The 25,213-nt window shown below is 41.4% G+C and overlaps 1 protein-coding gene across 7 annotated transcripts in view; it reads left to right on the plus strand.

The window, feature by feature from the left end:
* COL19A1 (collagen type XIX alpha 1 chain) overlaps positions 1–25,213 on the plus strand; it is an 859,492-nt gene that overhangs the window by 334,880 nt on the left and 499,399 nt on the right. For all 7 annotated transcript variants that reach the window (XM_066604267.1, XM_066604321.1, XM_066604301.1 and 4 more), the window contains 2 exons: positions 12,723–12,752; positions 12,997–13,041. In XM_066604267.1, coding sequence (XP_066460364.1) covers positions 12,723–12,752; positions 12,997–13,041 — 75 coding nt within the window. The remainder of the gene's footprint in view (positions 1–12,722; positions 12,753–12,996; positions 13,042–25,213) is intronic.

The following is a 25,213-nucleotide window of genomic DNA, read 5'->3' on the forward strand; positions in this document are numbered from 1 at the left end:
TCTATGTACCGCCGGTGGCTTCCTGGCACCCACCCAGGCAGTGGGTCCACAGGGAGTTAAACCTACATGTGTCCACTTGTAAAGAATCCCAGTCTGACTGGGGCATGCAGTGTGGGCCGAAGCACACCTGTATTACGCACGACATTACTACCTCAGCTGTGTTGGGCAATGCAATGGGATATTTCTATGTACCGCCGGTGGCTTCCTGGCACCCACCCAGGCAGTGGGTCCACAGGGAGTTAAACCTACATGTGTCCACTTGTAAAGAATCCCAGTCTGACTGGGGCATGCAGTGTGGGCCGAAGCCCACCTGTATTACGCACGACATTACTACCTCAGCTGTGTTGGGCAATGCAATGGGATATTTTTGTGTACCGCCGGTGGGTTCCAGGGAGCCACCCATGCTGTGGGTCGACAGGGACTTCACAATAGGGAGTTGTACCTGCCTGTGTCTATGAATTAAAAAGCCCGGTCTGACTGGGGCATGCAGACACCTTGACAGAATGAATAGTGTGTGGCACATAGGTTCCCCATTGCTATGCCCACGTGTGCAGCTCCAGATGGCGGTGGCACAGGATTCTATTTCTCATTGCTTCTGTACAGCATTGTGGGCTATCGCTCCGCCACTTTTAAAGAGGGTCGCTGCCTAGCCGTGCCAACCTCTGCAGTGTATGCCTGCGGTCCCTCGTCATGGCAGACGCAATTCTAAATAGACATGAGCGTGGTGTGGCATGAGGGCAGCTGAAGGCTGCGCAGGGACACTTTGGTGTGCGCTGTGGGGGGGAGGGGGTGCGGTTGGGCAGCATGTAACTCAGGAGAAGTGGCAGTGGAGTGTCATGCAGGCAGTGATTGTGCTTTGTTGGAGGTAGTGTGGTGCTTAGCAAAGGTATGCCATGCTAATGAGCGCTTTTCAGAAGTAAAAGTTGTTGGGAGGGGGGGGGGGCCCACTCTTGCCGCTATTGTGGCTTAATAGTGGGACCTGTGAACTTAGGATGCAGCCCAACATGTAGCCCCTCGCCTGCCCTATCCGTCACTGTGTCATTCCCATCACTTTCCTGAATTGCCCAGATTTTCACACATGAAAACCTTAGCGAGCATCGGCAAAATACAAAAATGTTCTGGTCGCCCATTGACTTCAATGGGGTTCGTTGTTCGAAACGAACCCTCGAGCATCACGGGAAGTTCGTTACGAATAACGAACACCCGAACATTTTGGTGTTCGCTCATCTCTATTGATTACCCTTTTTTTGCAAATGTAGTGTGAGTGACTGCTACTCAAGACATTTATTCCCAAAATGATCAGGTAGCAAGGTTGGTTGGCAAGACCTTTATGGACTTTCAGCAGGTGGTAAAAAAAGGTATAATAGGTTTCTCAATAATGAGGAATTGTCTTCTTTCTTGTTTAAAAGGCCTTCTGAGAAAGCAGCAGCAATGAGACTATTTCACACCACACAGCTTTATGTTGGATGATAGGATTAGTCGTTAGGGGCTGATAAAAGTTAATATCCAAAAGTATGCTCTAGGCTTCTAGGTAATCTAGGGGAAATGTATAGCAAGCACCCCTAGGTTATAACAGCTGATGCCTGGGTCGTTTAGAAGCAAGACCCACTGAAATCATCTAATTTGCAAGATTTAAAAAGGTCATATTGATATCACAACAAAGGGGAATTATCAATAGTTTTGCTAAAGTTTTGTGGCCCTAAAAACTCCATAATTTTGATGTATAGCATATTTATGTTGAAATTAGCATGATTTTCACATTAAAAAGGCAGTGAGAAAATTGAACCTAGTTAACTGAGAGGAGGTAGGACCAGCAGGTTTTGGGCAGATTCAGTTAAATAGTGCAATTTATTGCACAAATTTGCACTTGCCTACAGCAGATATAGATGATATTTTCTGTATTAAGGACATCCCAGGATTCACCAAATTTATTAAGACTTGTACTTCTTAATAGATTTTGTGTGCTGTACTCCAACAAAGTTCAGTTTAAAACTGACATGAAAAACTAGACTTACTGAATATCTCCCAATGTCTTCAAAGTGACTTGAAAACCGAAATGTCACCACTTCATCATATCATTTATCATGTGCAAAGTCTAAAAACTAGTAAAGCCTTTATCTCTGCACTGTTCCATGGGCATAAAGCTTTATTTGTGTCAGCTTGAAAGCTGTTGCTTTGTTTTAATTATAGTTGTTCTTCTGAACATTATAATTTAATTTAACATTATCTTGCTTAAGCCTACAATCTGAAACAAAAAAAAAGTCAATCAAGATTGAGGCCCCCTGTATAAAGTAGAGCATGGCAGCTCTGTAACAACAGTCCCCATTCTGCTGAACCCAGCTCGTCTATACATTACATGGTCCGCCTGTGTACAATGCCGCAAAAAAGGATGCAGCTTCCCACAGAAAAAAAGGCTGATCCCCGAGGATTAGAGAAACCAGACCTGAGTCAATCAGTTGATTTCTTAGAACAACCTCTATTACTTTATTTAGTTGTATTCATTTCCCAGATATCATTAGAAGCTTAACTAATTTCCTACCTTCCTCTTCCCCTTCCCCACTTTCTTTCCCCCCTTCCTCCACTTATTCCATCTTCTTCCTTTTTCTTTATACGTGAAATACACTTTTATACTTTTTTTCCGGGTTGCAGTTTTTGTTAGGAAACGGCATGATGGTTGTGATTTCTAAATTTAATACATCCTGGATCATTTCTGCAACAGATGTGACAACATAAAATCCCATCTGACACATCTACATCTGTTTTTTGACCTTTGTCTGTTTGGTACCATCCATCAACTGGTACTTTCTATTAAAAGATTTTTTGTTAATGCTTTACATCTGTTATTTTATAACTAATTCTTTATTTTTTCAGTAAACAATGTATTTTTGTCTTTGTGAAAACTTTCTATTAACTTTTTCAAATGTTAATTTTCTGATAGCCCTAATCATTGATTTCCTTATAAGAATGCATGTGGTCTCTAAAGTCAGCTCTTGTTGAAAATCTCTGTCCACAGAATTCCTGTTGAGAGTAATTTCAGACAGTCCCGGAGTTAATTAAGACAAAGATTTCATGGGCTCAATGCACAGATCTGCCACAGAGTTTTAATTGTTCTTCAGGGACAGATCAAGCTACTCATTATTCAGTTATTGTTATAGAGATGCGCTGCATCTGATTCTTTATATTGGTTCAAGAAGACAGGTGAGGAAAGAATACTACACAAAGGGCCATAAGTGAGGAGGGTAAGGAAAGAAATAACCATGACAACAACATTATGTTGCTTGAAAAAAAGATGTTTTCTCCAGAAACTGCTTTTCTATCAAATGGTTAGAAAATTCTTATATTACATATGGCCATACAACAAACTCAGGCAACTTTCTAGCTATCCTCTATGTAACTGATTTAAATTTTTGTTCATAAACATAAAATACTATATATATTTGAAATCACCAAATTAATCCAGAGCACACTGCAAATTTATAGTGTCAAGCAATAAATGCCACTGCTGTGAGCTGTAAAGTGAAGTGATAGTATTCTACTGCAGGTCTATTAAGTTGTACCTAGCTACTCTCCAGTGAAACTAGCATGATAGCATCCCCTTATGTTACTGTATATCATTACGCTTGCTTCCTTTCCTTCATCCTTGTGCATTAACAATTTGATGAAAAGGCCACTTGTTTCATAAAGCTTCATCATACAGGTCCACTTTCCAAAATCTTGTCGTTCTATAAGCACAAAAGATTTGCAATTGCTTCCTCTGTATTGGCTTACTGTTCAATCAACAATATGTAACGCTTTTGCTGTCAAGTTGTGTTGAACTGTATGCTACTGCAAATGTGTTGCAATACACGGAAAACTCTGTAAAAAGCAGAAATAAAATTGTTATTTGCCTAAACACTATAATCAGAAGGAAGGTCCCATAAAATAGATCAAGTTACAACCAAACAGAGTGATAAATGTGAAAACCGTAAGTCAAAATAAGCCGAATATACATGAAATAGCTGCATGTGTTATGGATAAGGAAGGAGAGGCTTAAAAACATAGCGCTAATGGAAAAACCCATCAGGGCTGATAGTTTTCCCCCAAGAGCCATGGACTGAAAATAACAGGATGTGTCAAAAAAGAAAAATTTATGTCCATGGCCAGCTTCAGATAAGAGCGTGTACATTTATTTGTTGTGTTATCTCTACGTTATCGTTCTTGAAACATCATCTGTTTCATCCAAAAAGAAATTCTGTAATTGTTCTCATTCATCATAGGTATTTCCTTTAATGATTTCTCATACAAGTAATTTGTCTTCTGTGCATGGAAATGTAATAGCATGTTTCAACTCATGAGCATAATAACATTACTTACCATAAGACATTGAAGCGAAAGTTGATGGAACCAGTGCACAGTTGTCATTCTGTCATTATGGTTGCTGGCATAGATATGGACAATATGCAGTAAACATATTAATATTTCATGGTAGATTTGTATAGTAATAATACGTTTAGGACATTGTACAGCAATTGCTCACAGATATATTTATGTAAAAATCCGTGCCACATCCAGAAACATTATTAATTAGATCAGATTTGCAAGAACACCTCTGCAGATCACATTTGTTTTCATCTAATTGTTTATAAGGATCTCTTATTCATAGGAGACGGAAAAATAAGACTTATAAATTACCAAGGTCTAGACAGTCTCTTGCATGTACTATAGAGATTAGCAGCTTTAGAGATGTGCTGTTTTTAGATGCAAAACTTTCAGAGCACTTTAGGTTTAAATGGGTTGTCTCGTGAAGACCACTCTTCGATGGAAGCCAGTTAATCACTGTGGGTCCAGTTTCTTTAACCCCTGGTGATGGATGTCATCAGGAAAACTGTGCCTGGCCAGACATTTCACCTGCAGCGTTCTGAATGGTTTGAGCATGTTATAGTAACTCTCTGTTCTGCCTCTAGGATATATGGACACGGTTTGTCTTCATGAGACAACCCTTTCAATGTTAATGTGTCTACTGTGTATGAACTCACATAAAGGGGCATTTGTATTCACAGTATTTCTGCATCTGGGTGACAGTTAAAGAATATTCTTAGTTTTCATTTTTGAATATACTCATGCGTTAGAGAATTATAAACATAACGGTTGTCGAATATTTCCATATTTTTGGGCAATCCAATGATACAGCAATAAAAATTCATGCAGTTCAGATTCCCAGAGGCTTCCTTGTGAATCCATCAGCAGACACAACTACACAGCATGACATATCTGTCAGAGAATTCTTCCAAATTGTGCAACAGCTACTCCATGCATCATGAGGGACGAAATCCCTAGCAAAATATGTATTCAAATCTCCATGTAAATCCGCTTGTTAAAACATATGGATTTACTAGTGAATTTTTGGGAAGACATAGCCAGTTAGGGAATTGTTGTACACAAACATTCGTACAATCACATTGGCTTTACCATAAACATTTTCAGTGATCTCATTTATTAATAATTATCATCATGAGGCCCTATGACTCATCTAATAAACTGCCAGAGGTTAGATCACCCGAGTATCTTCCTAGTGACCGTCTTGGAGTCAAGTAGGAACTTTTCAAAGGTTGATCCAGGGATTATTCTGACTGCCACTATGGAGTCGGGAAGGATTTTGTTCCCTAAAAAATAAAGAGTAAATTGGCTTCTGCCTCATTGGTTTTTTTGCCTACCTCTGGATCAACACGGGGGTGGAAATAGGCTGAACTAGATGGACGTTTGTCTTTTTTCGGCCTAACATACTATGTGTGACCAGTGGTATTTCCTTTATGTGGGTCTCAAACAATCCTGGCTAATATACTACACAGCAAGGAAGTTGGGCAGCATGGTCTTATAAGCCGCTATTGTTGGGAAAGTGCAATAACTAACACATTGTAACTGTTATTACCGTTATTGGAATGCTGGGGCATTAGATAAAGGGATATGAAAAGCATTTTCATCAGCATGCTTTTTGTATATCCGCTACCTGTCTAAAAGATTGTTCAACTACACAAAGGTTAGATCCAAAACTGAAACCAAAACAATTTGGCCAATTTTGCCCACCAAATAGACTGGTACTTCAATTGTGGAAGGTTCTCTGGTAGAAAATTGACATAGCCTATAATGCTACTTAAAACCCTTTGTAATGGAACTTGCAATATTGATGAAATAATTTATATGACTCCTGTATGTAGTATTAACAGCAAAGCGAGGAATGTACTGTAAATAGTAAAGTAACTATAAGGGCAAACTAAATGAACCATGTGGTCTTTTTCTGTCGTCAATCTTATATGCTGCTGTGTAACAGGAATCTCACCTGCATACAAATAAAAAAAAGTGGTTTAACCTTATGTGTTTAGTTAGATATTAAGAACACTTCCTTTGTAGCTTTGATCGCACTATCACTGCCTAAAGTTTGCAGGAAAGCAGTGGATAAAGCAGTAATTTCATGAATTAGAGGAAATGATTAAACCTATATTTGGTATTTGTGCTATTCGGAGTGTGCTTAAAGTTTAGCTGATTGAAGATGAGCACCGGAATGAACCGAAAACTGCTTTTTTGTCAAATGTGAACAAACAATTACTTTGATATCTAAACCGTAATTTCCTTTAGGATTATTCTGGTGCAGTAAGACTGCATAATACAGAAATCTGAACTAAAGAGACAAGAAAAAAAGATTCAGACAAATAATAATAGTTAAGATTTTGAATGCTTGTGGCATGTGTTTTTTTTCACAATGGTTTATATAAGAGTTGCACAACATATAGCCCAGGGGCCACATGCGGCCCGCAATGCCATTCTGTTCAGCCCAAATAATTTGTACTTAGAAATATCTATGCGTTGTCATGTAGTTTCCATGTTGGGGTGAAGAGGAGTGGCACATAGCAGGGCAACAGGAAGAGAGAAGTACTATGGGTGCACTGTGTAACCATGTCTGGGTCCCCTATATATTAGGACAAGTACTATGGGTGCACTGTGTAACCATGTCTGGGACCCCTATATATTAGGACAAGTACTGAGGGTGCCCTGTGTAACCATGTCTGGGTCCCCTATATATTAGGACAAGTACTGAGGGTGCACTGTGTAACCATGTCTGGGCCCCCAATATATAAGGACAAGTACTACGGGTGCACTGTGTAACCATGTCTGGGTCTCCTATATATTGGGGCAAGTACTGAGGGTGCACTGTGTAACCATGTCTGAATTTCCTATAAATTAGGTGAATAAAGTCTTTTACACATTTGGCACTCCAAAAATACGTTTATGAGTTAGAGGCATTGTATATGCATGCAGTCCTCTCCATTGTAGTTTATAGGACTTATGAAATGCCCGGCCATTACCTTGACATACATCATCTACAACGAAGAGAGCCATATGCATTGTCCCCTCCTCTCTAGAGTGCTGAGAGGGGAAAAGGTGACCCCATTCTCCCAATAGGTGGGAGCCTAGAAGTGGAACATACTTCAATTAATTATGGCATATATTTCGGATGAACCATAAATGTCCCAGATAGTAATACCCTTGTGACCCTTGGAAGTGGTTCATTATGGCAATGTGGCCCTCAGATCAGAAAAACTTGTGCACCCCTAGTTTATATGATGATTTTGTAGGTGAAGGTATATGCCCCCTTTCAGTTTTTCTTGCTCCCCTGATGTAGTTTCTGACTGTTAAACAAATAATAATTTTTTTCTTATTGTCTTCTTCTTAAGGTGAATTTTACATTTATTTAAAAAGAAACTCCTGTTAGGGTCATGTGACATGCCAAGGCTAGTAATTCTTTGACCTTGGTCCCTCAAATGCAACTTCCCAAGGTGCTCTATCAACTTTAGGACCCTAAAGATGTTTTTCTATCTTATAAAATAAGGGCAAAAAACTAGGCTACAACATCACTTTATGATTGGTCATGGTCTAACCTATGGGACCCACACCAATCCTGAGAATGAAGGGGATAAGCTGTTAGTCTATTCACTGCATAGGAGCACAGAATAGACTCAGAGGTAAAATATCCACTGGAGGGACGTACCTCTTGAGGAGCGACTTGTGGAACACCCTGTGGATTCTCCACGTGTCTGGTAGTGCCAGCTCATATGCCAATGGACTAATCACTTTAGTGATAGGGAAGGGGCCCACAAATTGGGAGCCAGCTTCAACGAAGGAACCTTTAACTTTAGGTTCTTCGAAGACAGGTACACCAACTGGCCCACAGACAAAGGTTCAAAGATGGTATGTGTACCTCTACTCCTCCTCAGCACAGCATCTCGGGACCACTCCAAGTTGCCCTGCACCTTCTCCCACACCTCCCGTAGGTCCTGAACCTGAGCGTCAGCAGACGGATAGTTAAAAGAGGAGGGAAAGGACACCGAGAACCTGGGATTAAAATCAAAATTACAGAAAAACGGAGACACACCGGACGCCGAATGTGTATGATTGTTGATAGCAAACTCAGCCAACGCTAGATAATTGACCCAGAGACTCTGACAATCACTCACATACATTCTCAGTTCCTGGTTCATGCGTTCTGTCTGCCCATTGGACTCCTGGTGGAAGGCAGAAGAAAACGACAATCCAATACCGATATTCTTACAAAACGCCCTCCAAACCCGGCAACAAATTGGACTCCCCGGTCAGAAACAATATCCTAAGGGACCCCATGCAGGCGCACAATCTCCCTGACAAATATGGTGGCTAACTCAGGTGCAGACGGAAGCTTCTTAAGAGCGGTAAAATACGCCATTTTGGAATATCTGTTGACTACCACCAAGATGACCGAGCACCCCTAAGATTCCGGCAAGTCGGTAATAAAATCCATTGACAGATGGGTCCATGGCCTCTCTGAAACGGGAAGAGGACAAAGCGGACCTTCAGGTCGTCTCCGTACACTCTTCCCTCGAGCACAGATTGGGCAGGACCTGACAAACGCACGGATGTCCCGAGACCCTTGGATGTCTGGCCAACACTGACGAATGAACTTCCTCCAATATGAGGAGCCGCAAGGCATGGGGTACAAATATCCTCCCTTCCGGAAGGACTTAGGGAACCAACTGCTGGGCCGACCGAAGTAAAGCAGAGGTGTGAGATGTAAGAGAGGCGACCACCACGCCAGGGCCTAGAATACTCTCTGGCTGAGGCTCCTCTACCTTGGGAACCCCGAAGCTGCGTGACAACGCATCAGCCTTGACATTCCTAGACCCTGGCACATATGTGACTACAAAATTGAAACATGAAAAAAACAATGCCCACCTGGCCTGACGTGTGTTTAAGCGCTTAGCAGACTCCAGATAAACCAGATTCTTATGATCAGTGAGGACTGTAATAGTATGATGGCCTCTAAGAAATGTCTCCACTCATCAAATGCCCATTTTATGGCCAACATTTCGCTGTTGCCAATATCATAGTTGCGTTCTGCCTGAATAAACTTTCTGGAAAAAAACGCACAGGGTTGGAGACCAGGTCGGCCAGGAGATTTCTGCGCGAGAACTGCTCCAACGCAGTCACCCGAAAACATGCCCGGTAGCGCAACCCTGGGTTCAACCCCCGAGTCCGGAACTGCAGCAATGGTGACTGGGGTACCAGCAGCGGTCTGCTCCTGATGCTGAAACCAGGCGGACAATTCCTGGACCAACTCAGTTAAGGCCTGCACCTGATTGGCAAGGGCCGCAACAGCCTCCATATCAGGGTTTAAACGGGAAGGTCGTAACAGGTTCCCAGAAACTATATGGCCAGTGTTTCTGTTAGGGCTGGTCAGGACAGATGGACAGGGACTCCCTATGCCAACCCTTTCCCGTGTCCCTACCTACTTGCCCACCTGGGCTAAGCCCCAGGGTGACAACTGGGCAACAGTCCTTACACTGCACTAGTGTCAGGGATCCCAGGAAAGAGGGACTGGGAGAACGACAGGTGGGAACCTGAAAGTAAAGGGGAGTAAACAGCAACCAGAGAATAGTCAAAACAGGCTGGGTCAGAACTAGAAAGCACGTGCACAGTACAGAGGGATGAACCAGAGGCAAAGTCAGATTCAAGTCAGAACACTAAAAGTCAGGTCAATGATAGCGGGTGTTCGCAGAAGGGATTCAAAACCAAACACTGGCAAAGAAGGACTGGCTGAGCAGGTTTATATGTAGAACTCCCTGCCCAGAGGGCGGGGAGAAGTCACATGACCACCAGGGGGAATCATGAAACCACTTCCCCCTGGAGGCGCGCACTGACGAGAGTGCCGCGTGGCCGACTATTAGACGGGCGCGCCTGCACGCGATGCGGGGCATACCGACGGCCACCGCGGCCAACCACCAGAGTGGGGGAACCCCGGACAGAGGCACCAGCCCGGGCCCCACACCCCTGGTGGTAACCCCAATTCTAACATTTATCTTGTCATATGTGAATCCTTTGTATTATCTGTTAGTCCATTGTGGAAATACTTTTTGCATGATCTTGACTATTAGAGCCAACAAATTGTTAGTTGTCTTTAATCCTATGTGTATATCTGCTGCCAGATATATATGTTTGCAAACATTATTATGTCATTATTGATAAGCACCCTTGTTTCACATCTAAAATTGTGTTTGCTTGTTTGATATTTGTTGGGTGTTTCAAAATTCCTTAATAAAGTATCATTTTATTAGTGTAGTTAGTGTAGTGATTTTTGTATGGCAAAGCCTCCGGCGTAGTGCCGCATCTCTTTCATTGTTTTCCCCCCACACAGGTGTGCTCCAGTCGCCCACTGTACAGGGAACTGCAGGATGGCCCCATTCAAGTAAATTCAGATCATTACATGGCCCAGTGGCTGCACAGGGAAACTTAGAAAGGATGCAGTAACAAACCTACACTGTGCCTCTTTAATTCTCCAGATCAGTGGGTTCCTAGAGCTTAGACCATCCTAGTCCAATGCCTTCACTTTATAAGATGGGAAAACCCCTCTAACACCACAGGCAATAACACAACTGCTGTATATTACAGATTTGTATTAGAGAAGTTGCCAAAATGCCAATCCCTTTTAACATCCCTTATTGTTCTGCAGCTACTGATTAAAGCTGCACCACAAAGACTTAGGACGCCTGCACACGGCTGGGTCGGATCCCCTGCGAGAAATCTCGCAGCGGGACCCGATCTGCGCCCCTGCAGGGACCAGTGCGGGTCTCACCTTCTCCCGCGGCTCTGGTTTCTGTGATGTGCCGGCTGCCGGACAGCCAGCGCATGCTCAGAGCAGAGCCGGGCCGCTGGGAGTGACATTTCGAGACCGGCACAAAAATAGAGTATGCCGTTATTTGTTTTCCGCGTTTATTTTCACACGGACAAATCACGGCCGTCTGCCTAGGATTGCGTTTTGCAATGCAATCCTATGCAGGCAGGGGCGGAAATTCTGCAGGAAATCCCGCCGCAGAATTTCCGCCCATGTGCAGGGGCCTTATTGCTCTAGCTCTTGGCATGCACTCTGCATATAGCACTGGTAATACTGGAAATACTCTGCATTGTTTTAACTATTTACTTCTGCATTTAGACCAGAAAATAAGCAGAGTTAAGGTCCATTTAGACACAACGATTACCGCTCAAACTTCGCTCAAAAGCCATCTTTTGAGCGATCATCTTATCAGTGTAAATGCACCTTTACTTCAAAGGGACCTCTTAGTAGTATGCACAGAGTACAGGGATGTCCTGAGCTGAGCAAGAATTCAACGTGGGCAGTTTTAGCCAATAGCTGCAGAGCACTGAATGATGTATGATGTAGTTTTCGCAACCTCTCTTGTAGATATTGTAGATAGATACATGCAGCAGTAGGTGGTATTAAGGACCTATGGGGTATAACGTATAGGAGATTGAAGTAATATACACTAATTAAGAGTCAAGTTATTTTTAATTATTGCAGCAGATCCTATTTTTAATTTTTTCTAGACCTTCATTTGATTGTGGAAATTCTTTGATGGCTAGTTCATTGTTATTCCATATATAGCGGCTTATTTCCTATCACTACAAGACTGTAACTTGTGGTCTCACTCTCAGGGCTCTTTCAAATGAGAACATAAACAGCGCATTTTTACGGCTGACTGATATACACGACCATCTGCGCCCTTGGTTTCCAATGCATTCATTCCCACAGGTGAATTTACAGCACATAAATACGTTGGACCATGAAAAATGGAACATACACAACCGAAATACGTGTCAACGCATATAAGGCGGGCAAAAAGATAGTTCCGGAACTATCTTTTGCCCAGAATACGGCGGCTCCCATAGAAAGGCAGGGTGAGGCATATTAGCAGGTATTCACTAAAAAAACGTCGATCCCAGTAGTGTGAATGGGCGAGAAAACGCTGGTCATGATACCGGAAAACGGCCATTGACGCTGCGGAGAAAACGTAAAAACGGATACGGACGTGTGAAAGAGCCCTCATACTGAGGACCAGTAAAAGGGTACAGTTACATACAGCAGGGCTGGCTACAATAAACTTTGGGTGTGATCAATTATCAATTAAATAGTGTAAAGTGATTATATGGATACATTTATATGATGGCTAATGGATAGCTTTTGTGCCATAAATGAATGCAGTAATGATTCATTATGAAAATTATGTGTGATAGGAAATATCGGTCAGGGACTAAATGCTGTATAACAAATGTTTAGTAAAAAAGAACTGAAAAAAAAGAAGAAACATAACATGTTATATGTACAGGCATTAGGTAAGCTATGTAAATAAGCTAATTTAATGTAATCTTTTTCATTTTTTTAGATTTATGCAACTGACATAAAAGGAGATAAAGTAAGTGCACAATTTACATACAGTTGTGTAAATAAATATGCTACATTGTTTACATTCTTCCCGTAACAATAAATTAGAAATGCCATCTTATTTGTGACTCTACTGTTGTGCTAAACAGCATTTCTTTAGACATGAAATGTATACATTTAATTCTTCACAACGGGTTCTGATACTCAGTTTACAGTTCTTCAGCATACCATGTTGAAGCATTCTAATAGTATTCTTTTCTAACACTCATGTTTAGGGAGAAGTGGGTCCTGAAGGCCCATCTGGAAAAGAAGGAGAGAGAGTAAGTCAATATTATGTGTATATAATACAAATATAAAACTAGAGCAATTAGATTGTACTATAAATAAAATGTAAAGGGGTTGGTCACTATATTGTAAGTATACCCACTATATAAGTATATTTTCTTGCTCCATCACAACAGGTCCTTATATAAACTCTGCAGCTTTGATTGGTTCCCCTCACATTCATTGTAGCCCAGCACTGAGGGAACAGTAATGTGCCATGTCCATTGGTTAATAGGCCTTCTTCCTTGTCGCAATTACAAGTGCTTGCACCAGTTTCCTGCACATCCATGGGCCCCATGCATTAGTCTTCTGAATGGTCCAGAATAAATGATGCCAGGCATCTCCTCTATAAACAAGAATGTTCAATTTTATTTATGAGGGACTAAGGGATGAGCATAAGATAACATACTCTTGGTTAGCCTTAAACACTGGCGTAACTATAGGGGATGCAGTTGCACCCAGGCCCAGGAGCCTTAGGGGGCATGTTAGGCCTTTCTTCTCCATATTGGGAGCCCAGTACTATGAATAAAGCATTATAGTTGGGGGCCCTGTTACATGTTTTGAATTGGGGCCCAGAAGCTTCAAGTTACACTTCTGGCCTGGGAGGAAATGACAGGAAAGAAAATCAGGGTTGGAGAAGCTGAATATAACTTGCCATGAGATGCCTTAAATGAAGATAAGTAATGTTGGAACACATGCACTTTCTGAAAACCTTAATCCCTTTAACACCAGCTCTTCTGAGTCATGGAAACAAAGAGAGCCTGGAAGCAACTATAAAATTGAAAAGAAAGTAAATATATCTTATTTATTATGCAACATGTCCACTTTTTTACACACACTAACTATGCACCATCATATTCACAAGGTTATATCACAAGCAGCCAACCCCTCTCCAAATGTTCCCCAAGGTGTGTCATAAAATGTTGGTGTGTAATCATTTACCTTGTGAACATTCTGTTTGATGATATATTTAACCTCCTTTAGTGTCTCTTTTTGACATGTTCAGTAAATTACACTTTGAAGTTAACAGAAGGGTCAGAATAAGGGCTCTGACCATTCAGGAGAGTATATCAGGTGACAACCAGCCAGCTTGTAAATCCTGTATTCTAACTCTAATCTTGTTACACTATATAGATAAAATTCAGGAATACTGCAGTGGAAGCTGCTTGATGTAAATCAGTCGCAAAGACTGGAATATTTTTAGCATATTCTATAACGATTGCTCCAAGATAAATGGCTCCAGACATAGAAAAGCAGCATTTTGTGACAGGCGCTCTTTAAATGAATAATGTTGCTCACTGAGATGTACTAAAGTGATACTATGTGGCTTTTGGCTAATCCCATAGTGAACTACTATATACCTTGTGGAGGAATTATTAACATACTGTGTCTACACAGTGAGTTCTTACATTTAACCCTTTAAGGACCAGGCTGTTTTGTACCTTGAGGGCGAAGTCAGAAGTCACCTATGTGCGCAAAAAAATGCGTCTGATTTAGCCATTGGTTCCCTATGCAGTGTTCAGATGTCCATCTTTTACAGGCGCAAAATACTCGTACCTGCAAAAGATACAACATCCGTCCTCCGGGAAGATCCGTGTTGTGTGTAAAATATCCCGCGCAGGGAGTCCCCTTATCACTGAACACTGTTGCAGCACTGTCACAGTGTTCAGTGATGATGGAACTCCCCGTGGGGACAAAAGAATCCCCTGCCACAGCTGTCCCTGCTGTGGCAGAGGATTGCAATGTTCTCTGGCTCTGCAGCCGCCCCATTGAAAACAATGGGATGCAAGCAACACCTGCAGTGATTTTCAGGGAAGGGCTTGAAACATAAGCCCTTCCCCGAAAATTATCCCTAGATGCTGTAAAAAAATGTTACAAATATATACATCACCTTACACCGCTGTCAGGCTCTGGCACGTCTTCTCGCTTGGTCCCCAGCACTGCTCTGAAGCACTTTCTGCTGGTGCCTCGGTTACAGGGAAAACATCCCCCTGTATTGACAATAGTCACTGGCAGAGCTGATCAAGGTCTGCTATGACTCTGTAGCTCTGCTGTGACAGGGGATCCCGGCAGCCGGCTCATGTAGTGGAAGAACAATTTTAACTTTCACTCTTTAGTACATAGCGCTCATTGAGCACTGTGTACTAGAGGAAGGAGAAGGCAGAAAGGGTTAAAAAACATTTCTGCCTTCTCTCAGGGGTTCTCAGCTGTCACTAACAGCTGACAACCCAACATGCTTCTGATTTATTGCAGAAGCAGAGGCTTTAAACCCCCACCGTATTTTTACTATCGACTGGGTTTAAAGCCCAGGACCAAGTGCCATAAATTTACTGTGCTTGGTCCTAAATGGGTTAACCCAGCAAACTTAGGTACAGGCTAGTGCCCACACTGCTCTACTCCTTCTTAATAATAGCTGCACACCTCTGTCTGCTGTTAATCTGATACTTAATTTGTACTGCCTTGATGCCCTTCCCCACTATACAATTAGGGGTGGGTCCGCTGACATGTAATGTAATAATTAGTGCATCTTTGCCAAGCCCCTTTATGGGTTGGCACAAACTTGGACTATTTAATAGCGCAGTTTAAGTGTGACTGATCATTGGTCTCCAGCCTAACATCAAGGCTGGTGGCTCTGCTAGGCTTTTTTATTTTATTTGTTATTTTTTCGTCAGGGGCTCTAGAATCTCTGGTTAGGTTTCTTAGTTTCTAGAGAATATTTTTAGGTAGCCTAGGTCATTTTACCATGTCACTACAGACGGATCTATTCCTATATGAAATATTTGCTTTTCTATCCATGCTAGCAATTTTTGTAGATCAGAGCTACCAGTGCCTATTCATTTGGCGACAACTGACTGCAAAGAACTAATTATGTTAAGGTTCCTGATGAGTTGAGCAGTCAACAGAAATTCGTTGAACTGAACGAACCAAAATCTCTAATCAAATGAACTAAGAGTCTGGAGCCTTTGAAATATTATTCATAATAGTTTATTATCTAGAATTTGATAAAACTTCTATACTACAATAAAGGGAGAGCTCACTGTAAGGCCTCATGCCCACAGACGGAGAGGGATTCGTCCGAGATTTTACGCCGACGGAATAAACAAAAAATCCCCGCTGGCGATTGCGGAATAACACGTGTTATTCCATGGTCTCTGTGAGGTCTCCATTAATACTATATTTTTTGACGTGCGCAGTGTGAACGTTTTTAAGCACTTAAAAATGCCCGTGTGACTGAGCCTTGAGCATCTCTGTGTTAGTTAGTCCTTCTGTAAAGAAGAGTTTGAAACAGAGGAGATCACAGCTCATCCTCCTGACTGTATACTTGTAGTCTGTAGGTTATTTAGGTGCATATAGAACATAATTATAATTAAACTGTCACTACTGGCAGGAAAAATGGTATAGCCCTAACTAGTTCTGTACTGATGCATCATGAGATTGATGTGAAATTGAAAGTAAAAAAAATCTCAGCTGGAAAATGGTGCCTGATATGCATAAGACAGGAGGCTGCACTGCAAGGAAGTGACTGAAATATACAGAGGAGTCCTCTGGCGTGTGACAGGCAATCAGATGAGGGGAGTAGGGATGGAAAAATGGGTTTTTACTATATTGGCCCTTTAAACTTATTTTCACTTTTTTCAGTCCCCATAGAAGACTTGACCTTCCAATCATTGATCATTCATGCAACATACTGCAATATTTCAATGATGCAGTAGGCTATATATAGGTAGGGCTTAACCCTTTCCAATCCACTGTCTGACATCTGAAGACAATCTGATTGAAGGCTGTACAGCTCCGATGTTGGAAGACATCCAGCAGGGTATTCTTACTGTATATTACTGGCAGCTCTGTTGTCAGGGCCTCTTCAGCATGTCCCATACTGCAGTACTGGATCTAACCAGCAGATGGCGCCATTGTATAATGGCAGAAAGAGAAAGCCCACTAAGAAACCCTGAATCCAAAATTGGATTGCAAACGGTTAGTAGGCAAACAGCAATGTCAGCCCTGGGGGCCTTTAGATGGCCCCAGGCTGCCATGATAAATGAATAGCCACCTGTGATCTAATCATGGGTAAGCCATTCGGGTGACAGAGCTCCCTCTGTTGGGCCACTTAAATAACTGTCAGAATTGACAACATCATCTCAATGGTTAACGTCTGTGATTGGGATTATCTCCAATTGCGCCATTGCAAATGTCCCGCAATTGGATGTCAGCAAAAGTTTAGCTTATCTTCCCCAAAGATGCAAGTCTGTAACAGACAGGTTGCTTTCATCCGGTACCGGTAACAGCCCCACGTAGAAAGATTTAGCATTTAAGCAGTGTATCCCTAGCAACTAGTTTATCTGAAATGACTCATATGTTCAACTCAAAGCTTGATTGGCACTATGCAGGGTTCAGAGGAGGTCAGACCATATCATTATCCATAGTTTTCCCTATTTTCCTTTGACTGTAAAAATATGAGAATGAAACACTAGCTAAAAAAATGAAATATTGCTATGCATATAAATGTAACCTAAGAAGAAATCTTTTTCTGCATTTGTGTATTTGACATAAACCTTACCGAAAATATTATCTCTATTAATTTTTCTGCACATATGGAATCATTAATGTCAACACATTTTTAGTTGTTCCTAATACAGTATTGCTGCATTTTAAGTAGATGCTGCATGGAATACAACAGATTGATGACAAATATTAGTAATGATGAATATAAACAGAACAGAATGAAGAGTGTGCCAGTGCTTTCACTTAGTGTCTCCTCTTTCTTAATATGGCACTAATAAAGTCATATATCCACAATTACAGTACAGTCTCCTAGCAGTATATATAGCTTGTGGATACACATCTATTGTGGTGAAAATGTTTATTAACAGCCAAATTGGTTAAAAACATTTGAAACAGTTGTGTAGTTTATTTTTTTTTATTCTATTTAGTAACCTAATGTATTTAATGTATATTATACAGTATTATAAAATTTCTACTCAACCCTATTAAATGCCATGTTCTTGTTGTATTAAAAAATCCAACAAAGATAAATAATTTCACATTTATTTCCGCCTTCAATGTGACCCCTTATCTGTACAATTCTATTGAAAAACAAACTGAAATATTTAACAGTGGAAAATTAAAAATAGCAAAACTAAAATAAAGTGACTCATATGAGGAAGTGAGTTGAATTCTTAAATATTTCAGGGAGAAGTCTTTCATTGATTGTGGGTAGCTGGTCCAAAAAGCAATTCCACTGCATTCTGCATTCTGACTGCATTCTGCTTATGCTAGCACTGACCTCTCGGACCAGATGGAGGGGTGTAACTGCCTCCTGGGAAGGCTGTGAGGATACAGACTGTATCAGTCCAACATCCCAGTGGTGTGGTTTTGTCAATACAGCTGGGGCTCACTGGTTTTGGGACTGCTGGGGAGGCAGGCGGGTTTTGAGCCTGGGGAATGCTGCAAGTTGCTGGGTTCCACTGCACTGCTGCCTGCTCATGGTAGAGGGGATGCATGTGGCCAATGCTTGGTCTGCTGAAGAAAATTGTTTATGCAAGCTGCAGGGTGTAAGGTGAGGTGGCCTCTTGAAGTGGACTTCTTTGATTACTGTGGAAAACCAATGAGGAAAAAGAATTACTGATGTAATCCTAAAATGTTTGAATTCCTTTGCTCTATCAAAGCAACCTTGTAGGTTTTGCATCTGATGGAGCTAGTTGTCATGGATAGGAAAAGGATGTGTAATGGTGAAAGCACTTCTTTTTTATTTTTTCACAAATTACACTTCTTTCTCCCCTGTCCTCCTGCACACAGGACCTCCGACACATCCAATACACCTTTGGAGTTGTGTCACCCCCAGGCATCCTGTTGTCCTGTCCAGCCGAACTGACAAAGGGGTTCATCCCCGAAACGCGTATTCTATTGCTGGTTTTTAATTTGTGAAAAAATAAAAAAGAAGTGCTTTCACCATCACACATTGGACCTTGATCTTCATCTTCTAGTAACTTAGAGGGTTTTTTTCACCTCCTTTTCGCTACACTCACGCCCACACTGGTGGAGCGTCATCTGGTTGGCAGCACCTCCACCATTCGAAATACTCCATCATTGGAAACACTTTGTACTCCAGAAATATTCCACCACCCTCACTGGGACTTGCACCACCCTCCTTTTTCATTTCTTTTACTCACATGGATAGGAAAAAGCCTGGAGTCTTAAAAACACAAATGAGTTGAAAAGCAATGCTGCTTTTCGAATATTGAGTTGGCAGAAGTTGATCACTTTTTAAAAATGCAATGTGTTGAACAGAATTAGCAGCATACATACAGGCTGTAAGGAACAGTTTCTACCATGCTTTCCATATCAAAACATTGTAGACGCTTCTTACGATGTAAGACAGATGGGGAGTGAGAGATCAAAATACACTAGCCTTTATAAAAGTGTTTAGTCAATTAAATTTTTAAAAGATCTTGTTCTAATGTATAATGTATTTGGAGAACTGTGCTTTCTGTACAAGCTTTGTCTTGTAATAGCAAAATATATTTACCATTCAAAGGACGGGTTCAGGTGGCCATAATTCACTGCATGCTTCCATTGAGAGACACACATGCGGCATGTAGCAAGGACACAGTGACTTCATGCACTATCTTAGCATGTATGTGTACGCAATACGCATCAAGATAGAACATGATGCAATTTTTCTTGCGCAATTTATGTGAGTGGCAACATGATCTCCTATGGGAAATTAGTAAAGCGTATTCTGCACCCGTACGTGGAATACTCTATCCCAAGATGGTCATATGAGCCGGCCTAAGATAGAGCTGGCTGTAATAACTTCTGCTGGATGCTAAATGGCAGAGCACAGCTTCACCTATAGCAGTCACCTGTCTTGGTACTAACAGTGTTTTCCAGTACTCAGATACCCTCAGAACTTAAAGTAAACTCGAATATCATAAAACAGAATGTTGAAAGAAATAGAGATAGGAAGCACGTATAAACACAGTAACCCAAAAATGATATTAGAGACTCATCTTTAGATGACGTTGCTGCCGCCACTGATCCATTTCTGACAGTAGGTCAGCCACCTTGGTTTCCACAAGCCGACACACAATGAACATTCTTTGGGGTTGTGGATGATTTGAAGCATTTAAGGAAGACTAATAAAGCTTTATTCTAAAAAGGGTTAGCAGTGCTTAGATTAAAAAGATATACAAAAAGAGATATTTACTAAATGGTAAGGAGCATACAAATACGTGAAAACAGTATGAAAATAAAAAGGAATAAAATAATAGAAAATACAAGACTGTGAAGTTGTTTCCAATGGTCCTAAGGGGAGGGGAATGCAGAACAAGGGACACGCTGGTATTAGATGCCAGTCATGCATCTGAAAATTTGAAGAGGAGATGCCCTTTTGTTTTAAAGCTTCTTTGAGTCACACATCCGCAGTCCTCCCTTTTTACATCATTGATGGGCTTGTTAAGTATATGCGTAATTGAACATTTCAGCCAAATTTTCTTCGCAGATCCTTTAATAGGTAAGCTATGGCTGCTATGTTTCTTATAATGAATTAACCTACTCATCAATACCAAACATGACATGAGACAGATGATTAGCAAGTATGCAATTCTCTGGGTTCTGGGGGGGTCGCACAGCGGTGGAACTGAATGCACTGTGTGTGAAAGGGGTCTTATCTATAAGTGTCGCCACGCATTACGTCTGTTCCCTCACCTCTATCTACTACCCTACTTGTGTTAACATTCTGCTAATGATCTCAGAGTAACACCCCCCCCCCCCCCCATAATTCAGACTTCGCACTCTCATCTACAAGACGTTTCTCCTGCTGCACCAGTTCTTTGGAATACACTATCCCAGATGCACATGTTAATCACTAATATTCACAGATTTTTAGATGTGCTTTAAAACACATCTCTTTAGGTAGGCCTGTCACATTCTCTAATCTAACTGTTAAGTATATGCGTAATTGAACATTTCAGCCAAATTTTCTTCGCAGATCCTTTAATAGGTAAGCTATGGCTGCTATGTTTCTTATAATGAATTAACCTACTCATCAATACCAAACATGACATGAGACAGATGATTAGCAAGTATGCAATTCTCTGGGTTCTGGGGGGGTCGCACAGCGGTGGAACTGAATGCACTGTGTGTGAAAGGGGTCTTATCTATAAGTGTCGCCACGCATTACGTCTGTTCCCTCACCTCTATCTACTACCCTACTTGTGTTAACATTCTGCTAATGATCTCAGAGTAACACCCCCCCCCCCCATAATTCAGACTTCGCACTCTCATCTACAAGACGTTTCTCCTGCTGCACCAGTTCTTTGGAATACACTATCCCAGATGCACATGTTAATCACTAATATTCACAGATTTTTAGATGTGCTTTAAAACACATCTCTTTAGGTAGGCCTGTCACATTCTCTAATCTAACTGTACTTCATTAACCCTTCCTCATTCATCTAGCAATAGTCCCTACACTCTGGGTACCTCAATGTAATTATATCTGTACTTACATAGATACTGGCTGCTGGCTGTGGCAACTTTATGTATACTATCCTGTTTTGTATAAACATGACTGGACTATGGTACAGAACAAGAACGATTACCTCTTGTGTCACCCCTGCTGTCGAAAATCTGCAGCATATCCACCATGTGGGAACATACCCTTAGAGTTTCTTTAAACCCGTTTTGGTATTTGCAAATACCAGTATGTGGTGAAAGAATACTTTTTACTAAGCAGGAGGTATTGTATTATAAGCCACAGCCATGCAGCCATAATAACGCTAACCAGAACCATGCCTTTCAGTTATTGGCAGTCATAAATTAGCAGTTGGTATTCAGTGTCTTTAGCATTTGTAACAGTCGATATAGCAAGCAGTATAGGGAAACTTTTAATAAGGGGTCCTTATTACTAAGCCATTATAGACTTTTTCAAGGAAGTATTAGTATGAAATATTCTTTCCAATTTTCTGTTGTCTAAATCTAGGGTGGGTCCTATAGCCCACTGTGTCTTATACTCTAAAAATACTGCAGTGGTAAAAAGGATTGTAAGTAGTGATGAGCGAGCATACTCGATAAGGCAAACTACTCGAGCGAGTAGTGCCTTATTCGAGTACCTGCCCGCTCGTCTCTAAAGATTTGGGTGCCGGCAGGGGGCGGGGAGCGATGGGGGAGAGCGGGGTGGAACGGAGGGGAGATCTCTCTCTCCCTCTCTCACCCCCGCTCCCCCCTGCTCACTGCCGCAACTCATCTGTCACCCGCGCCGGCAGCCAAATCTTTAGAGACGAGCGGGCAGGTACTCGAATAAAGGCACTACTCACTTGAGTAGTTTGCCTTATCTAGTATGCTCGCTCATCTCTAATTGTAAGATACCTGAGTTATGTGCCAATACATTGATTTAGGACATAAATCCACAACTAAAAAGTTACATTTTTGGGAGGGTTTTTCCCACTTTAATGTGGCTCTTAGGTGTTAAACTTTCGTACCATCAGAAAATGAGAACTAAAAGTGGAATTATCAAATGATCAAATATTACAAGTACAATAAATGCTACAAACTAGCTTACCTGGTGGTAAATTTCTTGTTAAAATTACCAATAGATTTTTTAATGAGAAATCATGAAATCTTTTCAGAAAAAGTTCTGCGTGTTTTTTAAATTGGTGCCAGAACATTTTCAGAGAATTAAAAAGCTGCAAAGTACTTGCTATTAACAAGGTTCATCATATTCGAAAACATAATGCATGAATGTGTGTGATGTCAAGGTTTTGTCTAACCAAAATTTATGAGTGGGCAATGCATATGATATTACAATGCACCCAGTGCTCACAAATGTCCTTGCTCCTTGGTACACAATCACTGCTGTAATACAAAAGAGAAAATGTTGAAGACAGACTATAAAATGCTGGGAGGAATTGTATTCAAGTCATATAGTAACTTTTACTTTCCGACATTTGGAAGTGATTAATTGGATTAAAATGATTGTATAGCTACTGCAAATGTGAAATACTTTTGCAGTAGCATGGTGATGTACTTTCCTGCCAATATGAATGCTTGATCTACTAAATAACAACCTTGATGGGAGAATTATGTTTTAGTGTATTGTAGATAGTTAGAATATCTGTAATATACAATATTACATATTTGATTTCTCGAAGCACTTTCCTGTTCAAAATAGTAAACAATTAAGTTACAGAAAATCAGATAATGCTTATTCTTTAATAGGTTAGCAGGGACAATATGCTAGCAAATCGTTACATAGAATGCATTATTCTTTTTTCTAAACATGTTATTTATTTTTATTTTTTTAAATCATATACAAAATATTAAAGAGGTTTTCCAGGACAATACTATCTGGGTCTTCCCTAGGACGTCATGTTTACAGATTGCCCCAGCCTGTTTATAGGATGCCACAGGCGCTGCAGCCTGTGATGGATCAATCACTGAGCTCTGTTATTGGCTGCAGTGCCTGTGATGTCCCATAACCCAGGCGGGACTGCAGCTGGTAAAAAAACAATGCAGTGGAGGTGCAGTGTGAAGATTGCAATTTTACCACAGATATACCATTTCTGTGCCCAATATTCTGCCCCCTGCATGTACCAGTAGACACACCCCATAAATTCTTCCAGGTATGGTATATTATGTGCATTTATAATCTGCATCTTAGGCACCGGTTTTGCAGAACCTTCGAAGTACCAGTAGTGTGACACCCCTGAGAAGTAACCCTATTCTGGAAATTGCACCCCTGAAGACATTAATCTAGGGATGTAGTAAGCATTTTGTCTCAACAAATGTATTCCAGAAATTAATGCACATTGAATGGTGCAAAGTTAATTTTGCAATTTTTCAAAGGATATGCCATTTCAGTGTCCAATATGTTATGGCCAACTAGTACTACCAGAGACACACATCACAATTTTTTAACACAGATTATCTCAAGTATGTCAGTGACCTATATGTAGACAGCCTCCTTTGGCTGTAGACCCATTCTACTAATATTTGATGAACAGAACGAGGCTGGAAGAATAGATGCAAATACTATGATGTGATAGGTCAGTCTGCACAGATAACCTAATCACAGTGATTGCCGAAAAGGCATTGGTCATTGGTGTAGCAACCTGTCACCATGGCCTGCAACACAGTGAAAAGTTTTAGCACATATTTTGTGAAATGAGTTGATATGTTCATTGACATTATTTTAGGGTACATACATCTTTGGATAGCTTTTTAAATATTTTTGGGCGATGAACAGAAGCAGCAATATAGTAAGCCTCTGTACATGGCAGGTATGGAGACCATTGTTAGGTCCCCAGATGCTATAGCAACCATTGGAACATCACAATTATACCATAGAGGGCCAGTGAAGTGAGGAAGGAAATCCCTTCCCTCTGTAAACCACTTAGATGTTACAGTCATTACTGATCATAGTATTGAAAGGGTTAGATGGCTGGGATCGGAGTTATCTCTGATCCCAGCCATTATAACAGAAGCCTTAAGGCCCATTTAGACACAATGATTATCAGTCAAAAGATGTCGCTCAAGCGACTTTTGAGCGATAATGGTTGTGTCATTTACAGCACAAAATGATTGCTCAAGATGAGTGATCACCTTGCGCTGCTAGCAGAGGGTGCAGAAGACAAACGGGGTGTCCCCGCTTGTTTTCTGCATCCAGCTGTTCTCCGCTCCGAGCGCCCGGCTGTTATACAGCCGAGCGCTCGGAGCGGAGGATACAGAAGACAAGCGGGGTGTCCCCGCTTGTCTTCTGCATCCACCTGTTCCCCACTCTGAGCGCCGGCTGTTATACATCCGAGGGCTAGGAGCAGAGGATGCAGAAGAGAAGTGGGGTGTCTCTGCTTGCCTTCTGCATCCAGCTGTTTTCTGCACGGAGCGCCCGGCTGTTATTGGCTCAGCGCAGGGACCAATCAGGGGCAGCTCTCACTCACACCCATTCATGAATGATTGTGAGTGAGTGCTGCCTCTGATTGGCTCAGCGCAGGGACCAATCAGGGGCAGCTCTCACTCACACCCACTCACACCCACTGCCGGTCGGCCGCGCTGAACTCCGTCTGCCGGGACAAGGTGAGTATATATATATATTTTTTTTTTACACATTTCTGGATGAATTGCAGGGAAGGGCTTATATATTTAAGCCCTTCCCGACAATTCATCGTGAGA

The sequence above is a fragment of the Eleutherodactylus coqui genome, chromosome 1 (assembly GCF_035609145.1).
Source record: "Eleutherodactylus coqui strain aEleCoq1 chromosome 1, aEleCoq1.hap1, whole genome shotgun sequence".
Classification (NCBI taxonomy): Eukaryota; Metazoa; Chordata; class Amphibia; order Anura; family Eleutherodactylidae; genus Eleutherodactylus; species Eleutherodactylus coqui.